We start from the raw sequence: 21,980 nt of genomic DNA on the forward strand, positions 1-21,980 counted from the left end.
TACCCCGTTTTCATTGCCTTCTTGAAATCCACTGTCTTAATTTTGCTGTTTTCCCTCCTACCATTCCTTAGAATCATGAACTTTTATCATTTCATGATCACTTTCCCTCAAAACTGCCTTCCGCTTTCAAATTCTCAACCAGTTCCTCCCTATTCATGATAATCAAATCTAGAACAGCCACTCCCACTTTCTCCGCCTTCTGGAATAAAAAATTGTCTCCAATACATTCCAAGAGCTTGTTGGATAATTTGTGCCCTGCTGTGTTATTATCCCAACAGATTCCCTCCCCTCCACCAGCTTTGCCGCTCCGGCAGCCCCCCCCCTCTCTTTTTTTTTTTTTTTTGCTTGGGGTGGCAAAAATGCCAGAGCCAGCCCTGGCCTTCACCACAGGGGGTCGACGTTCAGGGCGTGGTGGGGCTAGTTGCCGTTGAGGAACCGCGCGGTGCGGGCCCACAGCCCCGATGCCCGGATGCGGTAGTGGACGCGGCCGTCCCGGTCGTCGTAGACATTGATCTGGTTCCCCCCAGCCCCCGCGGAGAAGCTCAGTGCCCGCCCAGTGCAGTCCACCACCATCCTGGCGTCGTCCTGGACGCAGAACGGCTCCTCGGCGAATTTCTGCACCGCAAAGTCCAGGCAGCCTCTGAGCTCCTCGGTCAGCGCCCCCCAGGCCTGGAGCCGGCGCCGCACCCTCAGCAGCTCGTCCACGCTCAGCGGCTCCGGGCGCACGGCCAGCCTGGCCAGGTACAGCTCGGCCGTCCGCGCCTCCGCGCTGTACCGCACGCGGTGATGGAGGAGATAGACCGAGATCTCGCAGTCCCCCTGGCCGGAGAGGAACTCCAGCGCCCGCCCCGCACACTGGATGCTCAGCCGGGCGTTCGCCTGGACCGCCGGCGGCTCCTTGCTGAACTCCTCCACGGCCCGATCGAGACAGGCCCAGAGCTCGTCGCTCGCCTCGTCCAGGCCCTGCTGCCGGTCCCGGTGCCTCAGGAGGTTGGCGATGGTCAGAGGCTCCCGGAAGGACAGCAGGGCGGCGATGTGGAGCAGGGCGTCCCGGAGGAGGGTGAGGACACCCTTGGGGAGGCTCGGCGGACGGATCATCAGAGCCGTGGGGTCCCCGGCGCTCGGGGAGGAGAGGCCCAGCGTCTCCTGGGGCAGCATGGGAGCGAGGATGCAAAGGACGATGGAGACCAGCATCATGACCAAGGCCACCACGAGACACCTTCGCAACAGGTGGCATATCTGCCTCCTGGCCCAGTCCAGGGGCAACTGGAGAAGCCAGGTAATGGCCCAGCTGTAGCTGATGGTCAGTGGATGAGCCATGGACCTCCAGCCCCTGCCCCACGGCTGCCTGGGGGAGGGGTCAACGCAACTCAGTGTCCGGACGACCAACTCAGCACGGCCGCGGCCTGAGCCCTAAGGAACGGGGAGGAGCCTGGATCAGTTCAGGTGCCCCTCACTCCTGCCCCACAGCCCCCTGCTAGCCCAGCCCTTCCCCCCCCAGCCCTGCCGGTGCCCCTCACTCCTGCCCCACAGCCCCCTGCTAGCCCAGCCCTGCCCCCCCTCTGCCCTGCTGGTGCCCCTCACTCCCAACCCGCAGCCCCTGCCCCCCCAGCCCTGCCCCCCCAGTTCTGCCGGTGCCCCTCACTCCCAACCCGCAGCCCCTGCCAGCCCAGCCCTGCCCCCACCCAGCTCTGCCTTTGCCCCTCACTCCCGACCCGCAGCCCCTGCTAACTCGGCCCTGGGCCCCCCACAGCTCTGCCAGTGCCCCACAGTCCCCTGCTAGCCCAGCCCTGCCGGTGCCCCTCACTCCCGACCCGCAGCCCCTGCCAGCCCAGCCCTGCCCCCACCCAGCTCTGCCGGTGCCCCTCACTCCCGACCTGCAGCCCCTGCTAGTCCAGCCCTGGGCTCCCCCCAGCTCTGCCTTTGCCCCTCACTCCCGACCTGCAGCCCCTGCTGGCCCTGGGCTCCCCACAGCTCTGCCAGTGCCCCTCACTCCTGCCCCACAGCCCCTGCCAGCCCAGCCCTGCCCCCCCAGCTCTGCTGCCGGTGCCCCTCACTCCCGACCCGCAGCCCCTGCCAGCCCAGCCCCGGGCTCCCCACAGCTCTGCCTGGGCTGCAGCTTGGGAGTGAGGGGCACCAGCGGATCTGAGGTGTGGGGGGGGGTGTCAGTGATATTCCTACCCCAGCACTTCCAGTGTCTCCTGTTCTCTCAGCACAATGTGGTTCTCTGGCTCCGGCTCTGCTGCAGGATGAATTAAAATCCCCCCCCCCCCCCGCGCCACTTCTCCTGTTAGTTTCAGTTTCCTTTCTTCTCCTGCAGCCGGAGATGGGAGTGGGGGGGCAGGAAGCAGCTGGTTCCCTGGTCTGTCCATCCTCTCCCCCTTGTGATCTGGGTCTCCCCCTCATCGCCACCTGCCATGGGGGCCCCTGCCCCCCCTTTCCCCGGGGGGGGGGGGGCCTGTCCCAGACTCCCAGCTCCATCTGGCTCCCCTGGGATTTTCCATTCACAGGAGATCTGGCTTTTCTCCTAATCCGGTTTTGATCTGATCTGGAAAACGCCCCCAAGTTTGAGAGCCAAAGGCCCTGAAACGCAGGGATCAGAGCCCGGCTGACGGGGGTGAACGCAGGCTCTGAATGAGCTCTCCCCGGACAGGTGCCGAGGAGGGGGGAAAGCTGCAAGCCCAGGCTGTGTTTACTGTCCATGAACGCACCCCCTCTGCCCAGGGTCCCGCAGACACAGCTGCGTTTGCCCAAGTGTCGGCTCACAAGCTACACGCATTCCTGAAGCTGGTTTCCACACACCTGTCTTCGTGTCACTCGTTACGGGGGATGGACCAAACTATTTGGACGCTGATATTTTAACTGCATCGTTCCATGTATGAACCTTAACGTGGGATCGTGCAGGTTACATCCAGCGAGTGTTTTCTGCCTTTTAAACCAGCCTTGTACTGCGGGGTAATGTTCAGCATCATGCCCAGGTGGAGAGAGACTCCTTCCTTGACCTGTGTGTTAGATGGTTTTACTACTGGCTTTAATCCAACATGGACATGAATGCGGGCCGGGGAAACGTTGTTCTCTTTTCTGGCCGAGCATCGGGGAGAAGAACTGCTCTTAGGCTGAGGGCCGCCCTGAGCTGGACTGAACTTGCTGGGTGCCAGACACCTCTGAGCGGAAGGAGGGGTGGGGACAGGGGTGTCCCTGCTGGGAGGCGTGGAGTCTACCCAAGGGTACGTCTACACTACCTGCCGGATGGGCGGGTAGTGATCGATCTGTCGGGATCCATTTCTCACGTCTAGTGTGGACGTGATAAAATCGGTCCCCGATCGCTCGGCCGTCGGCTCCGGAACTGCACCGCGGCGAGAGGCGGAAGCGGAGTCGACGGGGAACCCCTGGGCTGCCGGTGGCTCAGACTCCCGCTCCCTCCCAGCGCAGTGGCCGCTCCGTCCCACGTGATTCTTCTCATTGCCGGCGGGGGCGCCGGGGGCCGGGCAGAGCTCCGCAGCGCAGCTGCTTAGTGCACGTGGCACGAGCCCCGCGATGGCTGACGGCAGGGCTTCTGGAGCAGAGGTGAGCTGGGCTGAGGAGGTGCCGGACGGCTCCCCGAGGGGAGCGCTGCCATGGGGAGGCGCCTCAGGGTAGGGGGGGGAACTGCTGTGGGGGGGGCGCCTCAGGGCAGAGCTGCCACCGGGGAGGGGGGGCGCAAGGTGGCAGTTTCGACCAGGGCGTGAAACTTCCTTGCACCGGCCCTGGTGTAGCCAAGTGCGAATCCAATCCAGGAGGCCTGGCTCCCAGCCCCCTGCCCCCCTGCCCTAACCCACCAGGCCCCACTGCAAGGTCACTGAGCTCATCCCTGGCCCCACGGACATGTCAGGAACCGGCTTTTCTTTTCCTCTCTTCTGGCCATAAAACCCCAAGAGAGAAAATCGCTGCTGCAGGCAGTGTACAAATGTGCGCATCATTCGGAAACTAAAAGTAACCGTCATGTGTTCTGGGTGCAGCTAAATCTTCTCCGCTGTCTGTGATGCCGGGAAGAGCGGGAAAGCGCAGAGCGTCTCATCTCTTCGGCTCGTCCCTGGCCGGGTGAGTAGCGAGATTTCTTGCTTTCTCGGTCTTTGTCTTTCCTTCTCGATTCTGCTTCCAACTGGCCTGAAGTGCATTTCCCGGCGGAACAGGCATATACCTCTTGCAAAAATTATGGCCATTGATGATTCCCTCCTTAAAACGTCAAATCAGGGAGCGAAATCCTCGAGGCTAACAGCGGCTGTCTTGGTCGATGGCAGGGATCCGGTCGGTAACCTCCAGAGCGAGGCTGATGTACCCCGCGAGCTTGACGTGAAGAACCGTCTTCTACCGCAGGGAGCTGAAGTTCACTCGTGTGCTCTTGAAAGAGACAAGGTAGGCGAGATAATATCTTGTATTGGACCAAGTTCTGCGGGGGAGAGAAACAAGCACTTTCGAGCCACACCGAGCCCTGCTCCGGCTCTGGAGATGGGAACCGGAGAGTTTGAACTTCTTACAAAGCTGGTTAAGCACCTGTGTTGTGCAGGGCATTTCTTCAATCCTGGGCAGCGGGTATCACAACCCAGGTCATGGCCCCACCTACTCTCCCCCTTTCCCCCGAAGCCAGCGGGGGCTCGGCTTGGGCCGGCAGCCGAGAGCTTGGGACTCAGATGGCTGGTGGTTTGGGCTGGCCGGGAGGCCAGGGTGGCTCAAGCCATGGGTGGCTCAGGCTGGTCCCAGGGTTGGGCCGGTGCTTGGGGTCGTCGGCGACCCAGGGGTTGGGGCAGTTTTGCCAGGGCTCCTCCGGCCATGAGGGTGGGGCCTCCGGGCTCTGGCGGGGAGCGGGGGGCTTGGGTGGGAGGAGCAGGGCTGGAGAGACTCGCCTCCCCCAAAAGGGAGTTTTCTATCACCTCCCATGTCTGTGGGGGTGACGAAGAGATCACAGACGAATCGATCGCTTTGTGAAGAGTATTCACCCCCCGGTGATGTTGGTTTTGTCTTTTAGCATTTTTGCCCTCTGTGAGTTCCTTCGAGAGCGCGGTGATTGTCTGGTGGTTGGGGCATTTCACGCCCTGGCCGAGGTACCGCAGGCTTTCTGGTAGGCAGGTGTGGGACTCTTGGATCCTGAAAGGTGTGTTGTGGTGTGGGTGGGTGAGGTACTGCTCATCGTAGCAGTGGAGATATGGCTGCAGGCTTTGCCTCTGTTGTCCTGACCCAGAACTCGATGGCAAAGGTTTAAAGATCCAGGATCAACACCTAAGAAACATGCACCCAGGGTATTACAGAGCTGGATTCCCTTGTACCTGGGAAGCGGATGGGATGTGAGCCGATTTTCCACGCAAAGCTGACATGCGTGTGCCACTCCTGATCTCCATGAATTCTGTTTTCCCTGCTGGTCTCTTTGGTCTGAAATAAACATGTGTTTCACTCCAGCGCTTGCGAAAGACCCAGCAGCCTTGCCACTGGATTCACTTCCCCTTCCCTCGGTTGCTGAAGAAGCAAAGTGCACGTCCGCACTGAGCTTGCAATCCCCAGGCAGCGAACAACCCCCGCTCATCTTCGCTGATGGGTGCTTGTGTCATGGAAGCAGTCATGGGACAAGAGGGAAAGTCCTCTCCTGGATGAGTCACTGGTTCAAAGACAGGAAGCAAAGGGTAGGACCAGTGATGAGCTGCTAAAATCTTAACAACCGGTTCCCTATAAAAAGTTCTGATTTAAGGGATGTGCCACAGTATGGATTTTTTGTACCAATAGGGTTACCGTACGGCCGTATTTTCCCGGGAGGAATTTTTAAAATTTACCACCCAGACAGCGATTTAAGAACCTAAAAGACTGACATGTCCAGGAAAATACAGATGTATGTTAACCCGACCTACAGCTCTTTTTCAAAAAGATGGGCCTGAACTAGAAATGACTCTGTTTCACATGTGTGGGTCCCCGCCACTCCCTGGGGTGTGCTAGGGTGACCAGATGTCCCAATTTTATAGGGACAGTCTCAATTTTGGGGTCTTTTTCTTATATAGGCTCCTATTACCCCTCACCCCTGTCCCGATTTTTCACACTTGCTGTCTGGTCACTCTAGGGCGTGCACGTGTGGGTCCCAGCTGCTCCCTCCCCCCCCCATTGAAGCAGGTGTGCAGGGTTACTGCCCTGAGAACTTGCAGGGCACCAGTGGACATGGGGCTGGCTGCAGACAGGGGCGTGGGGCAGGGCTGGCTTTAGGCAGGGAGTGTGACACGGGCTGGCTGCAACAGGGCTGGCTGTGGGCAGGTGGTGCAGACAGGCTGTGGCAGGGGTCGGGGGGTGGCAGGGGGCAGGGACTGTGGCAGGAGGCAAGGGGGGTGGCAAGGGCTATGGCAGGACGGATGGCAGGGGCTGGCTCTGGGCAGGGGGTGCAGAGAGGGGCTGGCTGGGGGTGGGGGGGCAGAGGCTGCGGGCGGGGGAGGGTGGCAGGGGGCAGCTGTGGGCAGGGGGGGAGTGGGGGAGGGGTGCAGACACTCACACAGGGAGAGCGGCTGGGAGCAGGAGGTGGCTGCAGGCTGGGGGCCGGGGGTGCAATGGGGGGCAGGGGGTGCAGGCAGGGGGCTGGGGGCACGGGGTGCAATGGGGGTGGCAGGGCACGGGGTGCAATGGGGGTGGCAGGGCAGGGGGTGCAGACGGGGCTGGAGGCAGGGTGACGGGCTGGCTGCGGCGGGGGGAGCAGGGGAGGGGTGCAGACACTCACACAGGGAGAGCGGCTGGGAGCAGGAGGTGGCTGCAGGGCTGCAGACGGGCGGGGGGGCAGGGGGGGCAGGCAGGGGGCTGGGGGCAGGGGGTGCAATGGGGGTGCAGGGCAATGGGTGCAGGCAGGGGGCTGGGGGCAGTGGGGTGACAGGGGCTGGCTGCGGCGGGGGGGTGCAGGCAGGGGGAGCGGGGGAGGGGCGCAGGCAGGGGGAGCGGGGAGGGGCGCAGGCAGGGGGAGCGGGGGAGGGGTGGCTGGGGGAAGGGGAGGCGGGGGAGGGGCGCAGACACTCCCCCGGGGGGAGGGGCTGGGAGCAGCAGGAGGCAGCCGGGGACCCACCAGGCAGCAGCAGGAGCCCCAGGGCCAGGAGGCAGCTCACATGGCTCCCGCGGCGCAGCACGGCGCCCCCCGGCGGCCGGGAGGAGGAATTACACCCTTCCCAGCCAGAGCCCATCAAAGCTTCCCGCGCAGGGAAGCCGGTTAACAAGCGGGTCTAAAACCGCTTCTAAATTTAACAACAGGTTCCTGCGAACCGGTGCGAACCGGCTGCAGCTCACCCCTGGGTAGGACTGAATGGTCCGTCCTCAGGATGGCGAGAGGTAAACCGTAGATTCCCAGGGGGCGTTCGTAATGATCACACATGCCCGTGCCCCAGCTGCCGTCCTCCAACTTCGGGTAATTGTTTCCTGCCACCTTGTGTTATTGACACTCGCACAAAGCCTGTGCAAATCAGGTATCAGCTCTCAGGAGCAAGTGGAGAATCCTGATCTGGTGATAACTCATATTTACACCGGAAGAACAACCATGTGAGGCAAGGGGAGACTCGGCCTTCTTAGGGACAAGAGAAATGTCATTTCTATTCTTTTCAGTTGTGTTGCAATTCCGTATGGTTAAAGATTTTGGCCTGTAGCCCCTTCCTGAGCCCTCGACTTCCACCCCACATCTCTGCTGTTGCCCCTCAATCCAGAACGGCAGCCCTCCTGCCATCCCAGCTCAAGGTGCCCCTCCCAGCTCTGCCAGGGCCAACTCCATTTGTAGTACACACGCCCACCCTAGGGCTCCATTTCTGAGCTGTCGTGAGCAGGGACGACTTCCCTCCCCAGAGCGTAGACTCGAAGTCTGTCTCCTGCAACGCTGGGTTCTTCAGTAAACTCAGAAGCGGCAGGAGTTCAAATCCAACCCGTTCTCTGAGAAGTCGCTTTGCAAGTCCTGCGACATCACTCAGCTGTAATTAAATTGTTCCATGACGGATTGATTTTGTTTTTGTTTTCAGGCCCAGCTGCAGCAAGGCGGGATCCCCTCGGTTAGTGAGCCAGAGTCTGAGTCAATTAAGAGGAGGCCAACATGGGTTCTCAGTTGGGCAAGACCCATCAGCTGAGCGCTGGTAGCCTGCGGGAGGTGAGAGGGAAATGGAGTCCAGCGGCATGATGAGCGAATCGCTTGACGAGATCTTCCAGTGCGCAGAGGAGCATTTCACCAAGGAGCCCGACTGCGTGAAGAACAATGCCAAGATGACACTCCACTGGAACGGGAAATCGCTGGTGTTCGTGTCCGGCAGAGGAGTATGCGAAATTAACGTCTCGTATAAACAGGGCTCTGAGAAACCCAGCTATAATGTCACCTCGCATAGCTTGAATATCTTTCTAGGGAGGATATCGGCTGGCCTGAGGGTCCTGAGCCTCGCAAACCTGGAAGGAGCCCGGAGGAGCCTGGATGTCTGGGAGGAGACACCCAAGAGTCTGAAAACCTGCTTTGACTGCGCCATCCGGGGCTTCCGGAAGGAGCCCGCATGCGTGCAGGAGAATGCGAAGCTGGTGATCCATTGCAGCAGAAGAAATCTGCCGTTCATCTCCGGGAAGGGCGAATGTGAGATCAGCGTGTCCTACAGCGACGGGAAACCAGTCTACACCGTCGACGAGCCCACAGGGGAGGTTTACCTGGCGCGGCTCGGCACCTGCCCCGCACCTCTGAGCGTATCGAGTGTAGTGAGGGCTCGCAACAAATTGGAGTCTTTTGGGGTGATGACGCAGGAGCTGAGGGGCTGCTTTGAATATGCTCTGGAAGCGCTGGAGGAGGCACCTAAGCGTGTTCAGGAGAATGCGCTGATGTTGCTCGACACCACCAGAGGCAGGATGATGTTCAAGTCTGGGAAAGGGGAGATTACAATCACCGTCTTCTCCATGAACGGGGAATTCACGCATGACGTCAAAATGCCCAAAACCAACCGCCCGCCGAGAAAGTGAGGAGGAAAAGAAAAGAAAATTGGAATTTGCCAAGAGGCTTCAACCTTCAGAACAGGATTCAACCTGAGAGTATCTTAGCTGGATCCCATTGTTGCCAACTTTCTCCATTTCATTGCCATATTTCGTGTTATGCTCAAAGCCCCCAGCTCTGGGAGTCAAGTGATTTCCTGGGAATCTCAGCTTTCATTTTTTTAAAAATGGGGGTTGCGTGGAAAAGCCAGAAAAGTGACACCAAAAATTGCAAAACCAGGCAGTAAATGAACAGGATGAAACATGTGTTGTTGTTGTTGTTTAAAATCTCACCATTTTTAAGCCAATCTCATGCTTTGAGGGTCCTGATTCCTGATTTTTGATCACTTGGGCTTGGCAAGACTGGGACTAAAGGAGAAACCAACACTTTTCCAAGGATTCCTTCACATCCTCCAACTCCATGTGTTGAGATGGTTGAAGTTCTTTTATAGAGAAACTTTTTTTCTCTCCTTCAAATAATATTTTTTTTCACAGAATCCAAAAGATTTTTCCCCAAACTTTTTTATTGAGAAATTTGTAGGAAATTAATTGTACATGAACTTAAAAACACACACAAACACACTTCTTTCCGGTTTTCATTTTCCATTTGTTTTTGGTCACCATAGTGTGATGCAGTGCAGAATGAAACTGACCTCTACATCTAAAACAGGACAGGTCTAAATTAGCTCCATTATTTGAGTTGCTCCAATTTTTTTTTTTGATCTCCTTTGCCTGAAAACCAAAAATGAGTTTTGAGATTGACACATTTTCCGCTGTTAAAGTGAGTTACACATTATTCAACTAGGAAAAAGAGGTGTGTTATTCACTCATGTCGAACGAACCCAAGTTAATTAACCTCTGTTACAAGCTTTCACTAGAGAAAAGTGTGTTTTTACACCCAGATAGCAATCCCAATTTAAACTCCTAGTGATGTCAAAGGATGATAGTTTTTACCTTGCCGTAATGAGTTTAGATCAACCAACATCCCCGCCTAGTGGATGGAGTAGTGATGCATAGACAGGTGGAGCTGGTTGGATAGACAGATGGAGCAGCAGCAGCTGGATGTTTTACTAATTGATTACTGAGCATATTCTTCAAGATCTGCTTTTAGGGTGGAGCATAACATGAAACATCCAAGCCGCTGGATGCTTATTAATGACTCATGTTAAGAAAACACAATTAAGCCACGCTAGCCCTGTTAAAAATCTTAGAGAGAATTGCTTGCAGCTTTGACTATATGCACCCATTTACCGATTATTGCAATCCTTGTACCGGCATGTGAACGTATATTTACACCAGCTTCGCTTTGAAATAGATTATCTGCTGAATATCGTCAAGCCCTGCTTGGTGTTTGCAGAGGGCTAAGAGGAAATGAAAAATGTGTGGTTGATTTTGAAAACATTATCTTATCTAGCTGCCTATGCAACTGCACCACGGTTTATATGACTTTGAAACAATGACATGTGCTGATGATGGGAGAATTTTAACAATAAATTTGTCCTACAAATATGATACCAGCCTCTTTTCCCATCAGATTGTTACTTTTTAAAATTATTCTGCATTTTTAACAACTTGCTTAATAAAAACCGCAATAATTCTCTACAGATCAGAGCTTTCATGACGTTCACTTCTTAAGAGCATGGATGGGGAGTGGGTTGTCCTTATGGTAGCCCAGATTTTGAAGATTCATGGTTAAAATTTGGCTATCAAAGAAAGAAAATAAATCAGGGGCATGCCCTTTCTTGCTTTTTGTTAATGGCAAAAAAAAATGCAAGGGCTTTGTGAGGGGGTGTATTAGGCTCGGAGGTCCTACCGCACCCCATGCCAGGAAAAGAGAAGTAGAATTGAGTCCTCCAGGCCGCCTAGAGCGGCTGTGGGGAAGCAGATAACCAGAGAGAGGCTGCAGGGAGCAGCCAATCAGAATCCAGCAGGCTCATATAAAAGGAGCTGCTAGCGAGGGCAGTTTCAGTTGCTGGCCAGAACCAGAGGAGCAAGGAGTGTGCCCCTGGCTGGCTGCAGGGACTCAAGCAGGACTTCAGCCCGAGCCAAGGGTGAAGGTGCCGGGGCCGCGGGGAAGTGGCCCAGGGAACAGGAGCAGCAGCAGCAAGAGTTAAAAGGGACCCAGCGGGTGGTGGCTGTTTGTAGGTCCCCGGGTTGGGACCCAGAGCACTGGCCAGGCCTGGATCCCCCCACGTACCAACTGCTAGATGAGAAGGGGGGTTAAATGACCCCGGAGAGGGAGCTGAAGACCCAGAAGAGAATCAGCCTAGGTCGGACGTGGACACCCCAAAATAAGGCCGAACTGAAGCAGTGGCTCGGTGGGAGAGCTGGGGTCAGCCGAGGCTCGCCAGGGAGGAAGCCCCGAGGACGCTGCTCCACCCCAGAGCAGGGATCCTTCGCGAGCCAGATCCGCCAGGGTCTGAGGATGGAGCTCAGAGGCCGGGCTAGAGATGCCGATGGAGGATACGGTGGTAGGAGGAGCTCACGAGAAGCGAGTGGCCCTCACTGCGGGCTTCCTGTCTCCTTCCTCTGCTCCGCTCCCTTTTTAATGGGTCCCCACCCAGAGTCCTGGCACCATGACAACCGGGCTGCTGAGCAACCAGATATCACGGTGACCGGGCCTCTGGGCAACCTGGCGCCACCAGGGCCGGCTCCAGACCCCAGCGCGCCAAGCGCCCGCTTGGGGCGGCGTCCCGCGGGAGGGCGGCAGGCGGCCCCGGTGGACCTCCCGCAGGCGTGCCTGTGGAAGGTCCACTGAGACCGCGGCTCCGCAGGCGGGCCTGCGGGAGGTCCACCGGGGCCGCAGACCGGTGACCGCCAAAGCGCCCCCCGCATCCTAGAGCCGGCCCTGCCGGCAGCCGCGGGGAGCCCAGAGCCCTTTAAATCCCAGCCCCTGGCCGCTGATTGCCCCCTCCCCAGACCCCTGCCCCAGCTGCCCCCCAGGACCCCCACCCCCTATCTAAGCACCACTGGTCCTTGTCCCCCAATTACCCCCTCCCGAGACCCCTGCCCCTTGGGACCCCAGCCCCTATCTAAGCCTCCCTTCTCCTTGTCCCCAACTGCCCCCTCCTGAGACCCCACCCAACTTCCCCCCAGGACCCCACCCCCTACCTGTCCCCTGATAAACCCCCTGGACTCCCATGCCTATCCAACCGCTGCCTGTCCCCTGACTGCCCCTCCGAACCTCTGCCCCATCCAACCCTCCCTGCTCCCTGTCCCTTGACTGCCCCCCGGAACCCCCTACCCCTTCTCCAACCCCCAAACTGCTTACTGTGCCACTCAGACCAGCGTGTCTGGCTCCGCGCAGCTCCAGACAGTTGCTGCCATGCTCCCCCATGGAGCCCGTAGCCCTCTCCCACCCCCAGCACCTGCCTTCCAGATCTGAACACCTCAAAATTCAGGAGTGCTCAAGCTCCGTTTGGGCAGCTTTTACTTCATTTCTCCCAAATCAAATACACTGATCCACTGTAACTTGCTGTAGAAAAAGTAGGATAAAATTGAGCAAGAAATGCTTATTAGGACTGGAATTGCTATTTTCAACAGCCATTGCCTTTTTGTTTGTTTGAAAGGAAGACAGTGAGATTGCATTGGCAAATTCCCCAGAGAAAGAAAGAGTGGAACAAAACAATAATAAAGGCACCTCAACTTTTCCTCATGTATGGAGGACAGTCTTATAATATGCATCCAGATATCCTCCAATCCCACCAGCTGAAAATTGTTCCACTTTACTGCAGCTCTGTAACCATATGGGAACCAATCCTGTCTGTGTTCTGTGCACATCCAAAATTCCTGCTGAATGACCCGCCCTGGGAGTGTTACCAGTGACCCAGGGCTGGGGAGGCAGGAGGTGTGTGGGGAGGGCACTGGTGGGGAGGAAAGGGGGAAGCCCAGCGCTGGGGTGGCAGGGGGGTGTGTGGGTGGGGCAACGGGAGGGTACAGGGGGAAGCCCAGGGCTGGGACGGGGGGCAGCCAAATTTTTTTTTGCTTGGGGCAGCAAAAAACCTAGAGTCGGCCCTGGGGGAGCCACACCGGCCTGCTACAGGCGTGTGTGTGTGTGTGTGTGTGTGTGTGTGTGTGTGTATAAATACATGCACACGCTGATTTTAATGCTTGTGTAGCATTTTAAATAAACGCGGCGTGTTGCCTTGTCCCCTGAAAAAGAGTCCGTGAGTCTTTACAAGCATCACAATGGCTCCAGCCTCTCCCCTCGTCTCAGGCCCCAGGTTCGTTGCATTGACCTGGAGCTCCCCAGCCACACGGCCCCTCCAGGAAGGTCTCTGAGCCCCGGCTCCTGGCCCGTCCGGCTCAGCATCCCTGTCGGGTCGGGCTGAGGCTGCTCCCTGCCCTCTCCAGGGGCTCCGTGAGCAAATGCGGCTGCCTCTGGGGCTTAGACCCGCCCCCCCCCCCGCGCTGTAACACGAGCGCTGGGCCAGGGTTCTGCTGAAGGTCAGCTGCCGTCCTGGGTCACTTTCCGGCTTGTGGCCGGGGAGGGAGCCTTTGCCCCGCTACAGGGGGGGACGGGGCGGCCCAATACCTGTGGTGAGAGCTGGGCAGGTTCCAGGGCCAGGTGCCAGGTAACCTCGCTAGGAGGAAACAGGACAGACTCAGGGTGCCGGGTTCACTCCCTCCTCTGGGGGAATCGTCTCACAGGGACCCCGATTCCTCCACTTGGACCCCACTGGGCAGAGGAGCAGCCGTGAGCTTTCCCCAAGCTCTGGGAGGGGAGTGGGGGCTGGTGGTTAGAGCATGGGGGGTTGGGAGCCAGGACTCCTGGGTTCTCTCCCCAGCTCTGGGAGGGGAGTGGGGGCTGGTGGTTAGAGCGGGGGAGTTGGGAGCCAGGACTCCTGGGTTCTCTCCTTGGCTCTGGGAGGGGAGTGGGGTCTAGTGGTTAGAGCAGGAGGGGCTGGGAGCCAGGACCCCCGGCTGTCTGAACTCACTGCTCAGTGCTCGTAGGCGAGAGGCAGCAGCAACCGCCAAGCACAGGGGAGTCTGATCATCCCTCATTGACCCCCCAGGATGACGGGAACCCCCTGGGCGCCCCTGTTCCAGCGCCCCTGGTGTGTGTCCCCCGCTGGCGCTGTGTGTGCGTGTGCACAGAACAAGACAATTAAAAGGGAAACAAAGCAGAGCACGCAGGGCGGGCCCGGAGGTCTGGGCTCCCCTCAGGGACACGGGCCGGCCTGGCTGCTGCGGTGTGAAATCGATCCCCGCCCCAGGGGTTGGACTGAACCCAGGAGGAAGGTGAATTACTCGCCACCGGGAAATCGAAAGTTAGATGCATCCTGTGGCGGGGGGGGGGGGGGGGGTGGGAGGGCTAGTTATGAGGGGACAGAGGATGGAGGGGGTTAGATCCAGGGCACTGGGGGGGGGTGAGTACAGGACCTGGGGGGCTGGATACAGAGGATGGGAGGACAGGGGTCTAGTTACAAGGTTTGGGGGCTGGGTACGTGTGGGGCGTTGGAGCGGGACTGCAGGGTGGGATGTTCGGGTGGGGGGGTGAGGGCTCTTCCCAGACACCTTCCCTCTCTCTGGGGTGGGGAGGGACATAGAGTCACCTCGGACGCCTGGGTTCCTTGATGCCGCAGCCCCCTCCCCCAAGCACTCGGGCTCTGAGCGCCGTCTTGCGTCTCAGTTCCCCACGGCGATGGGGGACGGGGTGAGATGGGTACAACGCGAGGCCAGAGCACCACGGGCGACGTCAGCGAGTGCCCCATGGGACACCTGACACGAGCTGGGATCGGCCGTCGCTCCATTGGAGTCAATGGGGCCAGACCCAGCTGGGCTCAATACAACCTTCTCCCAACATTTTCCTCCAACCTTTTCGGGTCCGACCCGCTTGCTGCACGTTCAAGTGCCGCCCCCACAGTTTAAGAGGCCGGACTCAAAGCTGCGGCTCGTGAAATCAGCAGCTTCTTGGAGGTGCCTCTGTTCGGGCTCAGCCGTTAGGGCCCAGCCCTCCCGTGTGTCGTCCCAGGGAAGAGCCAGAGGTTTATTGCAGCAAAGTGGGGAGACGAGCCAGGTGCGAAGATACAATCCCCCAGTCCGGCCACAGCCTCCTCCTGAGTGTAATTAAAATCCCCCCCCCCACACCTGTGTTTGCAGCTATTCCAGCCCCCTCCCCCCAACTCTAACCCACCAGCCCCCACTCCCCTCCCAGAGCCAGGGAGAGAACCCAGGAGTCCTGGCTCCCAGCCCCCCTGCTCCAACCCACCAGCCCCCACTTCCCTCCCAGAGCTGGGAGAGAACCCAGGAGTCCTGGCTCCCAGCCCCCCCGCTCTAACCCACCAGCCCCCACTCCGCTCCCAGAGCCGGGGAGAGAACCCAGGAGGCCTGGCTGTGGCTCCCAGTCCACCCTGCTCTAAACACCAGATCCCGCTCCCCTCCCAAAGCCAGGATGGAACCCAGGCATCCTAGGGATGCAGATCAGGGCCAGATTCCGATCTCTGTGTCCCCAGTGTAAACCCAGAGCCCGACTGACTCACTTCTACATAAGTAAAGGAAAACTCTGCCCCAACATTTCATTTTCCACTGGCTTCATTCTCCCAGCGAGGCCGAGTCCTCCACAAACTCATCCCTGCTGTGCCTCCAAGGGGGAGCTGAGAGCCCACGACCGATTCCCCCGTCCCCTAGAGTCTGCCAGCTGCAGCCCAGCGCCCTGAACCTAACCGCCTGCACCCAGCCCCCCAGACCCTCTGGCTCCCTGCAGTGCCCTGTACTCATGCCCCCCAGCAGTCCCCGCCCCCCAGAGCCCTGCCCCCTGGGACCCAACTCCCCGCCCAGTGCAGGTGGCTTGTAACGGGACAGACAGACACACTCACCCAGGCCCTGCCTCCCTGTGCCTCTGGCCATAACCTGCTGTTTCTGAACCCAGAACACCCTCCCGCAGACACACAGAAACACCCTTCCCGCAAGACCCTAACTTTCGATTTCCCCGTCAAGGGTAATTCAGACTCCTTCTGGTTTCTGCCTCCCCGCCCCCCCCCGGGGCAGGGGTGGAGAAAAGGGCCTGTTGAAATGTGGAGCGATTCTGCAATAAGAGTCACCGAGTGCGAAGGCAGTTCACATACGCACCTGGCCCCCATCCAAATTAGGCTTCAGTGTAGCCAAGTTGTAACAGGACCCAGGAGTCCTGGTTCTCAGCCCCCTCTGCTCAGACCCACCAGCCCCCACTCCCTTCCCAGAGCTGGGGAGAGAACCCAGGAGTCCTGCTTCCCAGCCCCCTCTGCTCTAACCCACCAGCCTCCCCTCCCCTCCCAGAGCTGGGGAGAGAACCCAGGAGTCCTGGCTCCAGTCCCTGCCTCCTCTAACCCACCAGACCACATTCTCCCATTGACAGGTTGTATCAACCCTGTTCTGATGACGGAAGTGCTTTGGGGCCAAAAGTCCACACCCCCTCACCTTTGCTGGGCATGCGCCCACCGGCGGAGGGAGGGTATAAAAGGGACCAGCTCGGCTCAGTCTGCACTTGCCGGGGAGGAGAGTGGCCGTGCGCTGCGAGCCCCTGCTGAGAAACCACCGGGATTCCAGACCTCCAAAGCCGAACGCCCAGACTACGGCGCGGGAGCCCAGTCAGCCGTGGGCACCGAAGGGACGTCGAGCTGTTACCGGTGGGAGAGACGCCCGAGACACGACTAAGGGTAGGAAGTGGCCCAGCAGATGTCTTTCAGTATGCGGTGACCTGACCCCGGGTAACGGGTTTCCTAGGGCCCTGGGTTAGAACCCGGTGGGTAGGGTGGGCCCGGGTTCCCCTACCCTGCCCAACTTGTGCCAATAGGCAACGCTGACTCGGGGGAAATGGCGGCTCCCCAGGGTGGGGATTGTTTTGGCTGGTTCTGAAAGGAATTCAGCAAACTTAACTCTAAGTGACGGAAGTTGTTTGCGTGGGGGAATAACAAATAATAACTAATCCCTGTTAGGCGGCTGGAATTGCCCTCAGAGGCAGCGGAGCTGGGAGCGGGAGGAGGCTCCCTGTATCCAAAACAGCTGATGTGACAGTGCCTGGCCCAGGCTCCCGGGGGAATTTCCATGTCCTCCATATGTCGCTGTCCCTTCCTTTCAGAACCAAAGCGCTTGGATGGGAATCTCAGGCAGCTCGGGCCGGGTGAAGGGCCTTACACCCTGCGCTGTGTCTCTCCCCTCCCAGCACAAGTGGCAGGCACAGACCAGAACTAAACTCTGTGTTTACAATAAGTGACACAGCGGTGGTGGAAAGTGGAAAATCCAGCTCTGTAGGTCTAATTTAATTTCAAAGTCCATGTTGATCAGAAAAAGCCCAGCCCCAGTTTTGAGCAGCCTCTCTCAGGTGGTGTCTGCTGTCATTTGGCAACTGAAAATTTAATGAGGATAAAGGCACAGAGTCTTGGTGTAGCAGAAAAGGTTTAATTACATGAGATAAACCACAAGCATTAAATTGGGAAAATACCTCAGCTAGAGTTCATAGATCAAACCGTGAGCAAAGACCCACCCCAGCAAATTGGGCCGTGTCCTTCCTTCTGCGCCCTTGAGTCCAGCAACCCCCAAATCGCCCACAGTCCCAAAAGTCCCACAATCCAAAAGTCTCTGTCCCGGGTCAGGCAGCCCCAGAGTTCAAGAGTCTCTCTGCAGAGGTCCCCACCCCCAGCCTGGGTAGAAAGGGGCACCTTACGTGGTTCGGGGCCAACTGCCCTGCCTCTTAGTGGGGTTCTGCTTCCACCAGCCGTCCCCGCAAACTGCTCAGCTCCGCGGGCCGCTCCACCCGTCCCACAGCTGCTCCGCTCTGCCAGCTGCTCCAGTCCACCAGCTGTCCTGTGATCCACTCCAGCCGTCCTCACGAGCTGCTTAGCTCCACTCTGCCAGCTGCTCGGCTCCACAGTATTGCTTCAGGCTCCCCCACTCGTTAGCACAGTACTCAGTGCTCTCAGCTCAGCAAGTCCAGCTCTTTAGTGATTCCAGCTCACAGTAGGGGAGCCCCAGTGCACCACCAATCCAAAGTGAATTCAGCTCAGTAACCTGTATCTAGATTCTTAAGGGAATCAAAAACTAACACTGACATTCCACAGTGGGGAGAGGCATAGATAGAACTGGGGCCTCTGGCTCACACAAGGAGCCTACACCACCAAGTACAGACATCTGTCCCCAGGCTCTCTCAATTCACTGGGTTTTGTCTAGCAAGTGCTATTTAGTTGATAATGAAACCCTCTATCATAAGGCAGTTTTGTAGTTCCTCATTTACTTAATCAGGGTGACAACATTTTATTCCTCCTGCCCCAATAACAAAGAAATTGGGGCTCCCACAGCTGTGTTAATAACCATCCCAGGCTGCTGTGAGCTATGCTAAGTGGGGTGGGAGTGCCAATGCAAATAACTGAAATTCTTTCCACACTCCCCACAATTTACCATCAGATGTCAGGGTAGAGCTCATCCTGACTCTGCTTACAACAACCTACCCTGGTGTGTTTCTTTCCTTGAGGACCGGGCTGTCTCCTGTTTTCAGTTGCTCTAAGGAGGGTGACACATTGTTGTTTGAGTGACCTTATCTGGGCATTTCCAGTGTTTGTTTATCTCCTCAAGCGTAGCCATAACTTGCAACATCCAGGTTTTCTCTGGTCTTTCCCTTCCTTCGCACAAAGCACAAACTGCAGACAGCTCCCACCCCAGCCCAGATCAGCCGTCCCAGCCAGTGACCCACCAGGCACCTGCTTGTGAGCAACAGAGCTGGCGGGTCAGAGGGTACTGCTGTATCCCTGGCAAAGTGAGTGTTGTGTCCTCCTCTGGCAGCTGGTCCATACAGCAGATAACAGCCCACCACTGCTGACAGCTCATGGTATAAGCCAAACCCCAAAGCTCGTTAGAGCACTTCCCAGGCTGTGGGAGACCCAGGATCCAGTCCCCCAGCTCCAATGACTTTTCAGTTATTTATCCACCGTGCACCCGTCCCACTGGCTGGCTTAGGTGCCCCCTGCCCACCCTGCTGGCTTTTGTGAATCGCTGTCTCTGTGCCTGGCTCTCCCTGTTCGTTGTGTAGGAGCCCAGGCACCGAACTCAGGCGCGGTGAATGGCAGGGATCTGCCAGACACCTGCAAGTCAGGCCTGGTGACACTCAGCGTCACATCCCCTCGTCCCTTTGGGGCCCCCGCTCCCAACCCCTGCACAGTCTGAACACGTCCTGCAGCCACGTCAACGCAGAGCAAAGGCTGGATCCGGCCGGGCTGCATGTTGCACTCCCGGCCTGGTGCCGTTACAGACAGAAAAACTTCTCTCCTGTGGCTGCTCCATGGGACCCATTGCCCGGGGCTGAGCCCTACAGCTCGGGGAGACTCCAGACTCACCCCCCCGACCACAGGCGCTGACTTTACAACATCCTGGGGGGTTCTCAATGCCTGGCTCTGCCCCAGGCCCCGCCCTCCCTCCACCCCCTCCTCCAGAGCCCCACCCCTACCTGCCTCTTCCCACTTCTGCCCCTTCCCTGCCTCTTCCCGCCTCTCCCTCGAGTGCCCCGTGTCCTCGTTCCGCCTCCATACCCCCCCCCCCCCCAGCCCCCACCACACTACAAATCAGCTGATTGCGGTGGCAGGAGGAGCAGGGAGAGAGGGGGAGGCTGTGATCTGCGAGACCCACCAGTGGGTGGGAGGCATGGGAGGAGTGGGGGGCAGCTGATAGGGGGGCTGTCGGTGGGTGCTCAGCACACCCACCATTTCCCCCCCATGGGTGCTCCAGCCCCAGAGCACCCACAGAGCCAGCGCCTGTGCCCCTGACAATGTTCTCCAATTGAAATGGGCGTCTCTCGTTTGGTTCTCAGGACCTGCTGGAGCGGGGCAGGAGAGAAGCTGAGCGGAGCCCTTGGGAGGAGGACGCCCCAGAAGGACTGAACTGAATCCATGGGACCTGCATCTCCTCTGCCCTGAGAACCTGGTGGAAGCTGCAATCCCAGGGGGACGCGATGGAGGAGCTGAGAGCCCGTTTCAGCCCCGCTCTGCAGGACTCCGACCTAGAGCCCCACTCAGGGCAACACAAAACCAGCCTGTGACCCGGATCTCGGCCCGTGGGGTGGGTACGTCTCCATGGTCAGAGAGGGGAGAAGGCGGGAGAAACGGGCAAGTGACAGATCGGGCTGTGGATCGGCCTTCATCAGGGTCCAACCCAAAGTCCGTGAGTGTGATGAGTTGCACGTCACAGCGCAGAGAGTGACTCACCAGCAGGAAGCATCCAAATCCCAGAGAAGCTGCTTCGACTGAGTCCAGCAAGGAGCCCTCGTGTGAGGGGCAGCGCCAGGATGGGCGACCCCAGCGAGGGGGCAGAGCTGACCCCCACCTCAGGGGAGGGGCAGTGTGAGATGTGCGTGTGTGACACCGATGGGGAGCCCCGGTGCCACATCGCTGAGCCCACGGGGGACGTGTGTCTGGCCAGGTTACGCACCGTGACCCGCCCCCAGGCGCTGAGCATGGAGACCCTGCAGGGAGCGCGGGACAGACTGCAGCGAAGCAGGGAGCTGGGCAAGAAGCTGGGCAGCTGCCTGAATCTCGCCCTGGAGAAGTTCCGCCAGGAGCCCCGGTGTGTGCAGGAGAACGCCAGCCTGCTGATCCCGTGGGGCGCGGGGGAGCTGGAGTTCATCTCCGGCCAGGGGCAGTGTGAGATCTCGGTGCTCCTCGCCGATGGGGAACCCCAGTATCACATCACAGAGCTGGGAGGGGACAGGCCAGTGACTTGGTCACACACCAGCCCAGAGCCGCTGAGCGTCACAGACCTAGAGAGGGTGCGGGACAGACTGGGGCGCTGGGGGGCGCTGGGTGAGGAGCTGAGCAGCTGCTTTGGGAAGGCCATTTCCCAGTTCAACCGGGAGCCCCGGTGTGTGCAGGAGAACGCCAGGCTGCTGATCCGCTGGGATGGGCAGGAGCTGGAGTTTGTGTCCGGCCAGGGGCAGTGTGAGATCTCGGTGCTCCTCGCCAATGGGGAACCCCAGTATCACATCACAGCACTGGGAGGGGACAGGCCAGTGACTTGGTCACACGCCAGCCCAGAACCACTGAGCGTCGCAGACCTAGTGAGGGTGCGGGACAGACTGGGGCGCTGGGGGGCACGGGGTGAGGAGCTGAGCAGCTGCTTTGGGGAGGCCATTTCCCAGTTCAGCCGGGAGCCCCCGTGTGTGCAGGAGAACGCCAGGCTGAGGTTGTGTTGGGACAGGGGGAGCCTGGAGTTCCTGTCAGGGCAGGGGCAGTACACGTTCTCTGTTTCCTATCAGGAAGGAAATCCCCATTACCATTTTCATGTCGAGACTCTCCCAGTGCACTTGTATGTGGCCCGGTTACGTTCCCACAATGACCCACTCAGTGCCGACAGCCTGCTCAACGTTTACACTGAGTTGGGTCTCTGTCAGGGAGACACTGCTGCGCTGAAGGCCTGTTTCTACAGAGCCTGGGAGGGGTTCAGCCGGGAGCCCCGGTGTGTGCAGGAGAACGCCAGGCTGCTGATCAGCTGGGATGGGCAGGAGCTGGAGTTCATCTCCGGCCAGGGGCAGTGTGAGATCTCGGTGCTCCTCGCCGATGGGGAGCCCCAGTATCACATCACAGAGCTGGGAGGGGACAGGACAGTGACTTGGTCACACGCCAGCCCAGAGCTGCTGAGCGTCGCAGACCTGGAGAGGGTGTGGGACAGACTGGGGCGCTGGGGGGCGCTGGGTGAGGGGCTGAGCGGCTGCTTTGGGGAGGCCATTTCCCAGTTCAGCCGGGAGCCCCCGTGTGTGCAGGAGAACGCCAGGATGAGGATCAGGTGGGATGGAGGGACCCTGGAGCTCCTGTCGGGAGAAGGGCAGTGTGAGATCTCCGTGTGCTGTAGGGACGGGAGACCCCAATACGAGGTTGGGGAGCTCCCCATGCACATGTATGCGGCTCTGTTACGCACCCACCCAGAACCACTGAGTGCCGACACCCTACAGAGAGTGTTGAGAAAATTGGGGTCCTGTCAGGAAGACACCGGTACCCTAAGGGCCTGTATTTCCCAGGCCTTGGACCAATTCATTCAGGAGCCCCGGT

The 21,980-nt window shown here is 58.8% G+C and overlaps 1 protein-coding gene across 1 annotated transcript; it reads right to left on the reverse strand.

The window, feature by feature from the left end:
- Positions 1-263: 263 nt before the first annotated feature.
- LOC123345592 lies at positions 264-2,245 on the reverse strand. Its single transcript, XM_044982575.1, has 2 exons — positions 2,182-2,245; positions 264-1,413 (listed from the first exon to the last, which is right to left on the reverse strand). The coding sequence occupies exon 2, from the start codon at positions 1,318-1,320 to the stop codon at positions 418-420; it is 903 nt and encodes a 300-aa protein (XP_044838510.1). The 5' UTR covers positions 1,321-1,413; positions 2,182-2,245; the 3' UTR covers positions 264-417.
- Positions 2,246-21,980: the final 19,735 nt, after the last annotated feature.

The sequence above is a fragment of the Mauremys mutica genome, chromosome 12, assembly GCF_020497125.1.
Source record: "Mauremys mutica isolate MM-2020 ecotype Southern chromosome 12, ASM2049712v1, whole genome shotgun sequence".
Lineage (NCBI taxonomy): Eukaryota > Metazoa > Chordata > Testudines > Geoemydidae > Mauremys > Mauremys mutica.

Bases quoted from the DNA above. Each gene is read 5' to 3' on its own strand.
- LOC123345592 (XM_044982575.1), bottom strand. From the start codon at position 1,320: ATGGCTCATCCACTGACCATCAGCTACAGCTGGGCCATTACCTGGCTT.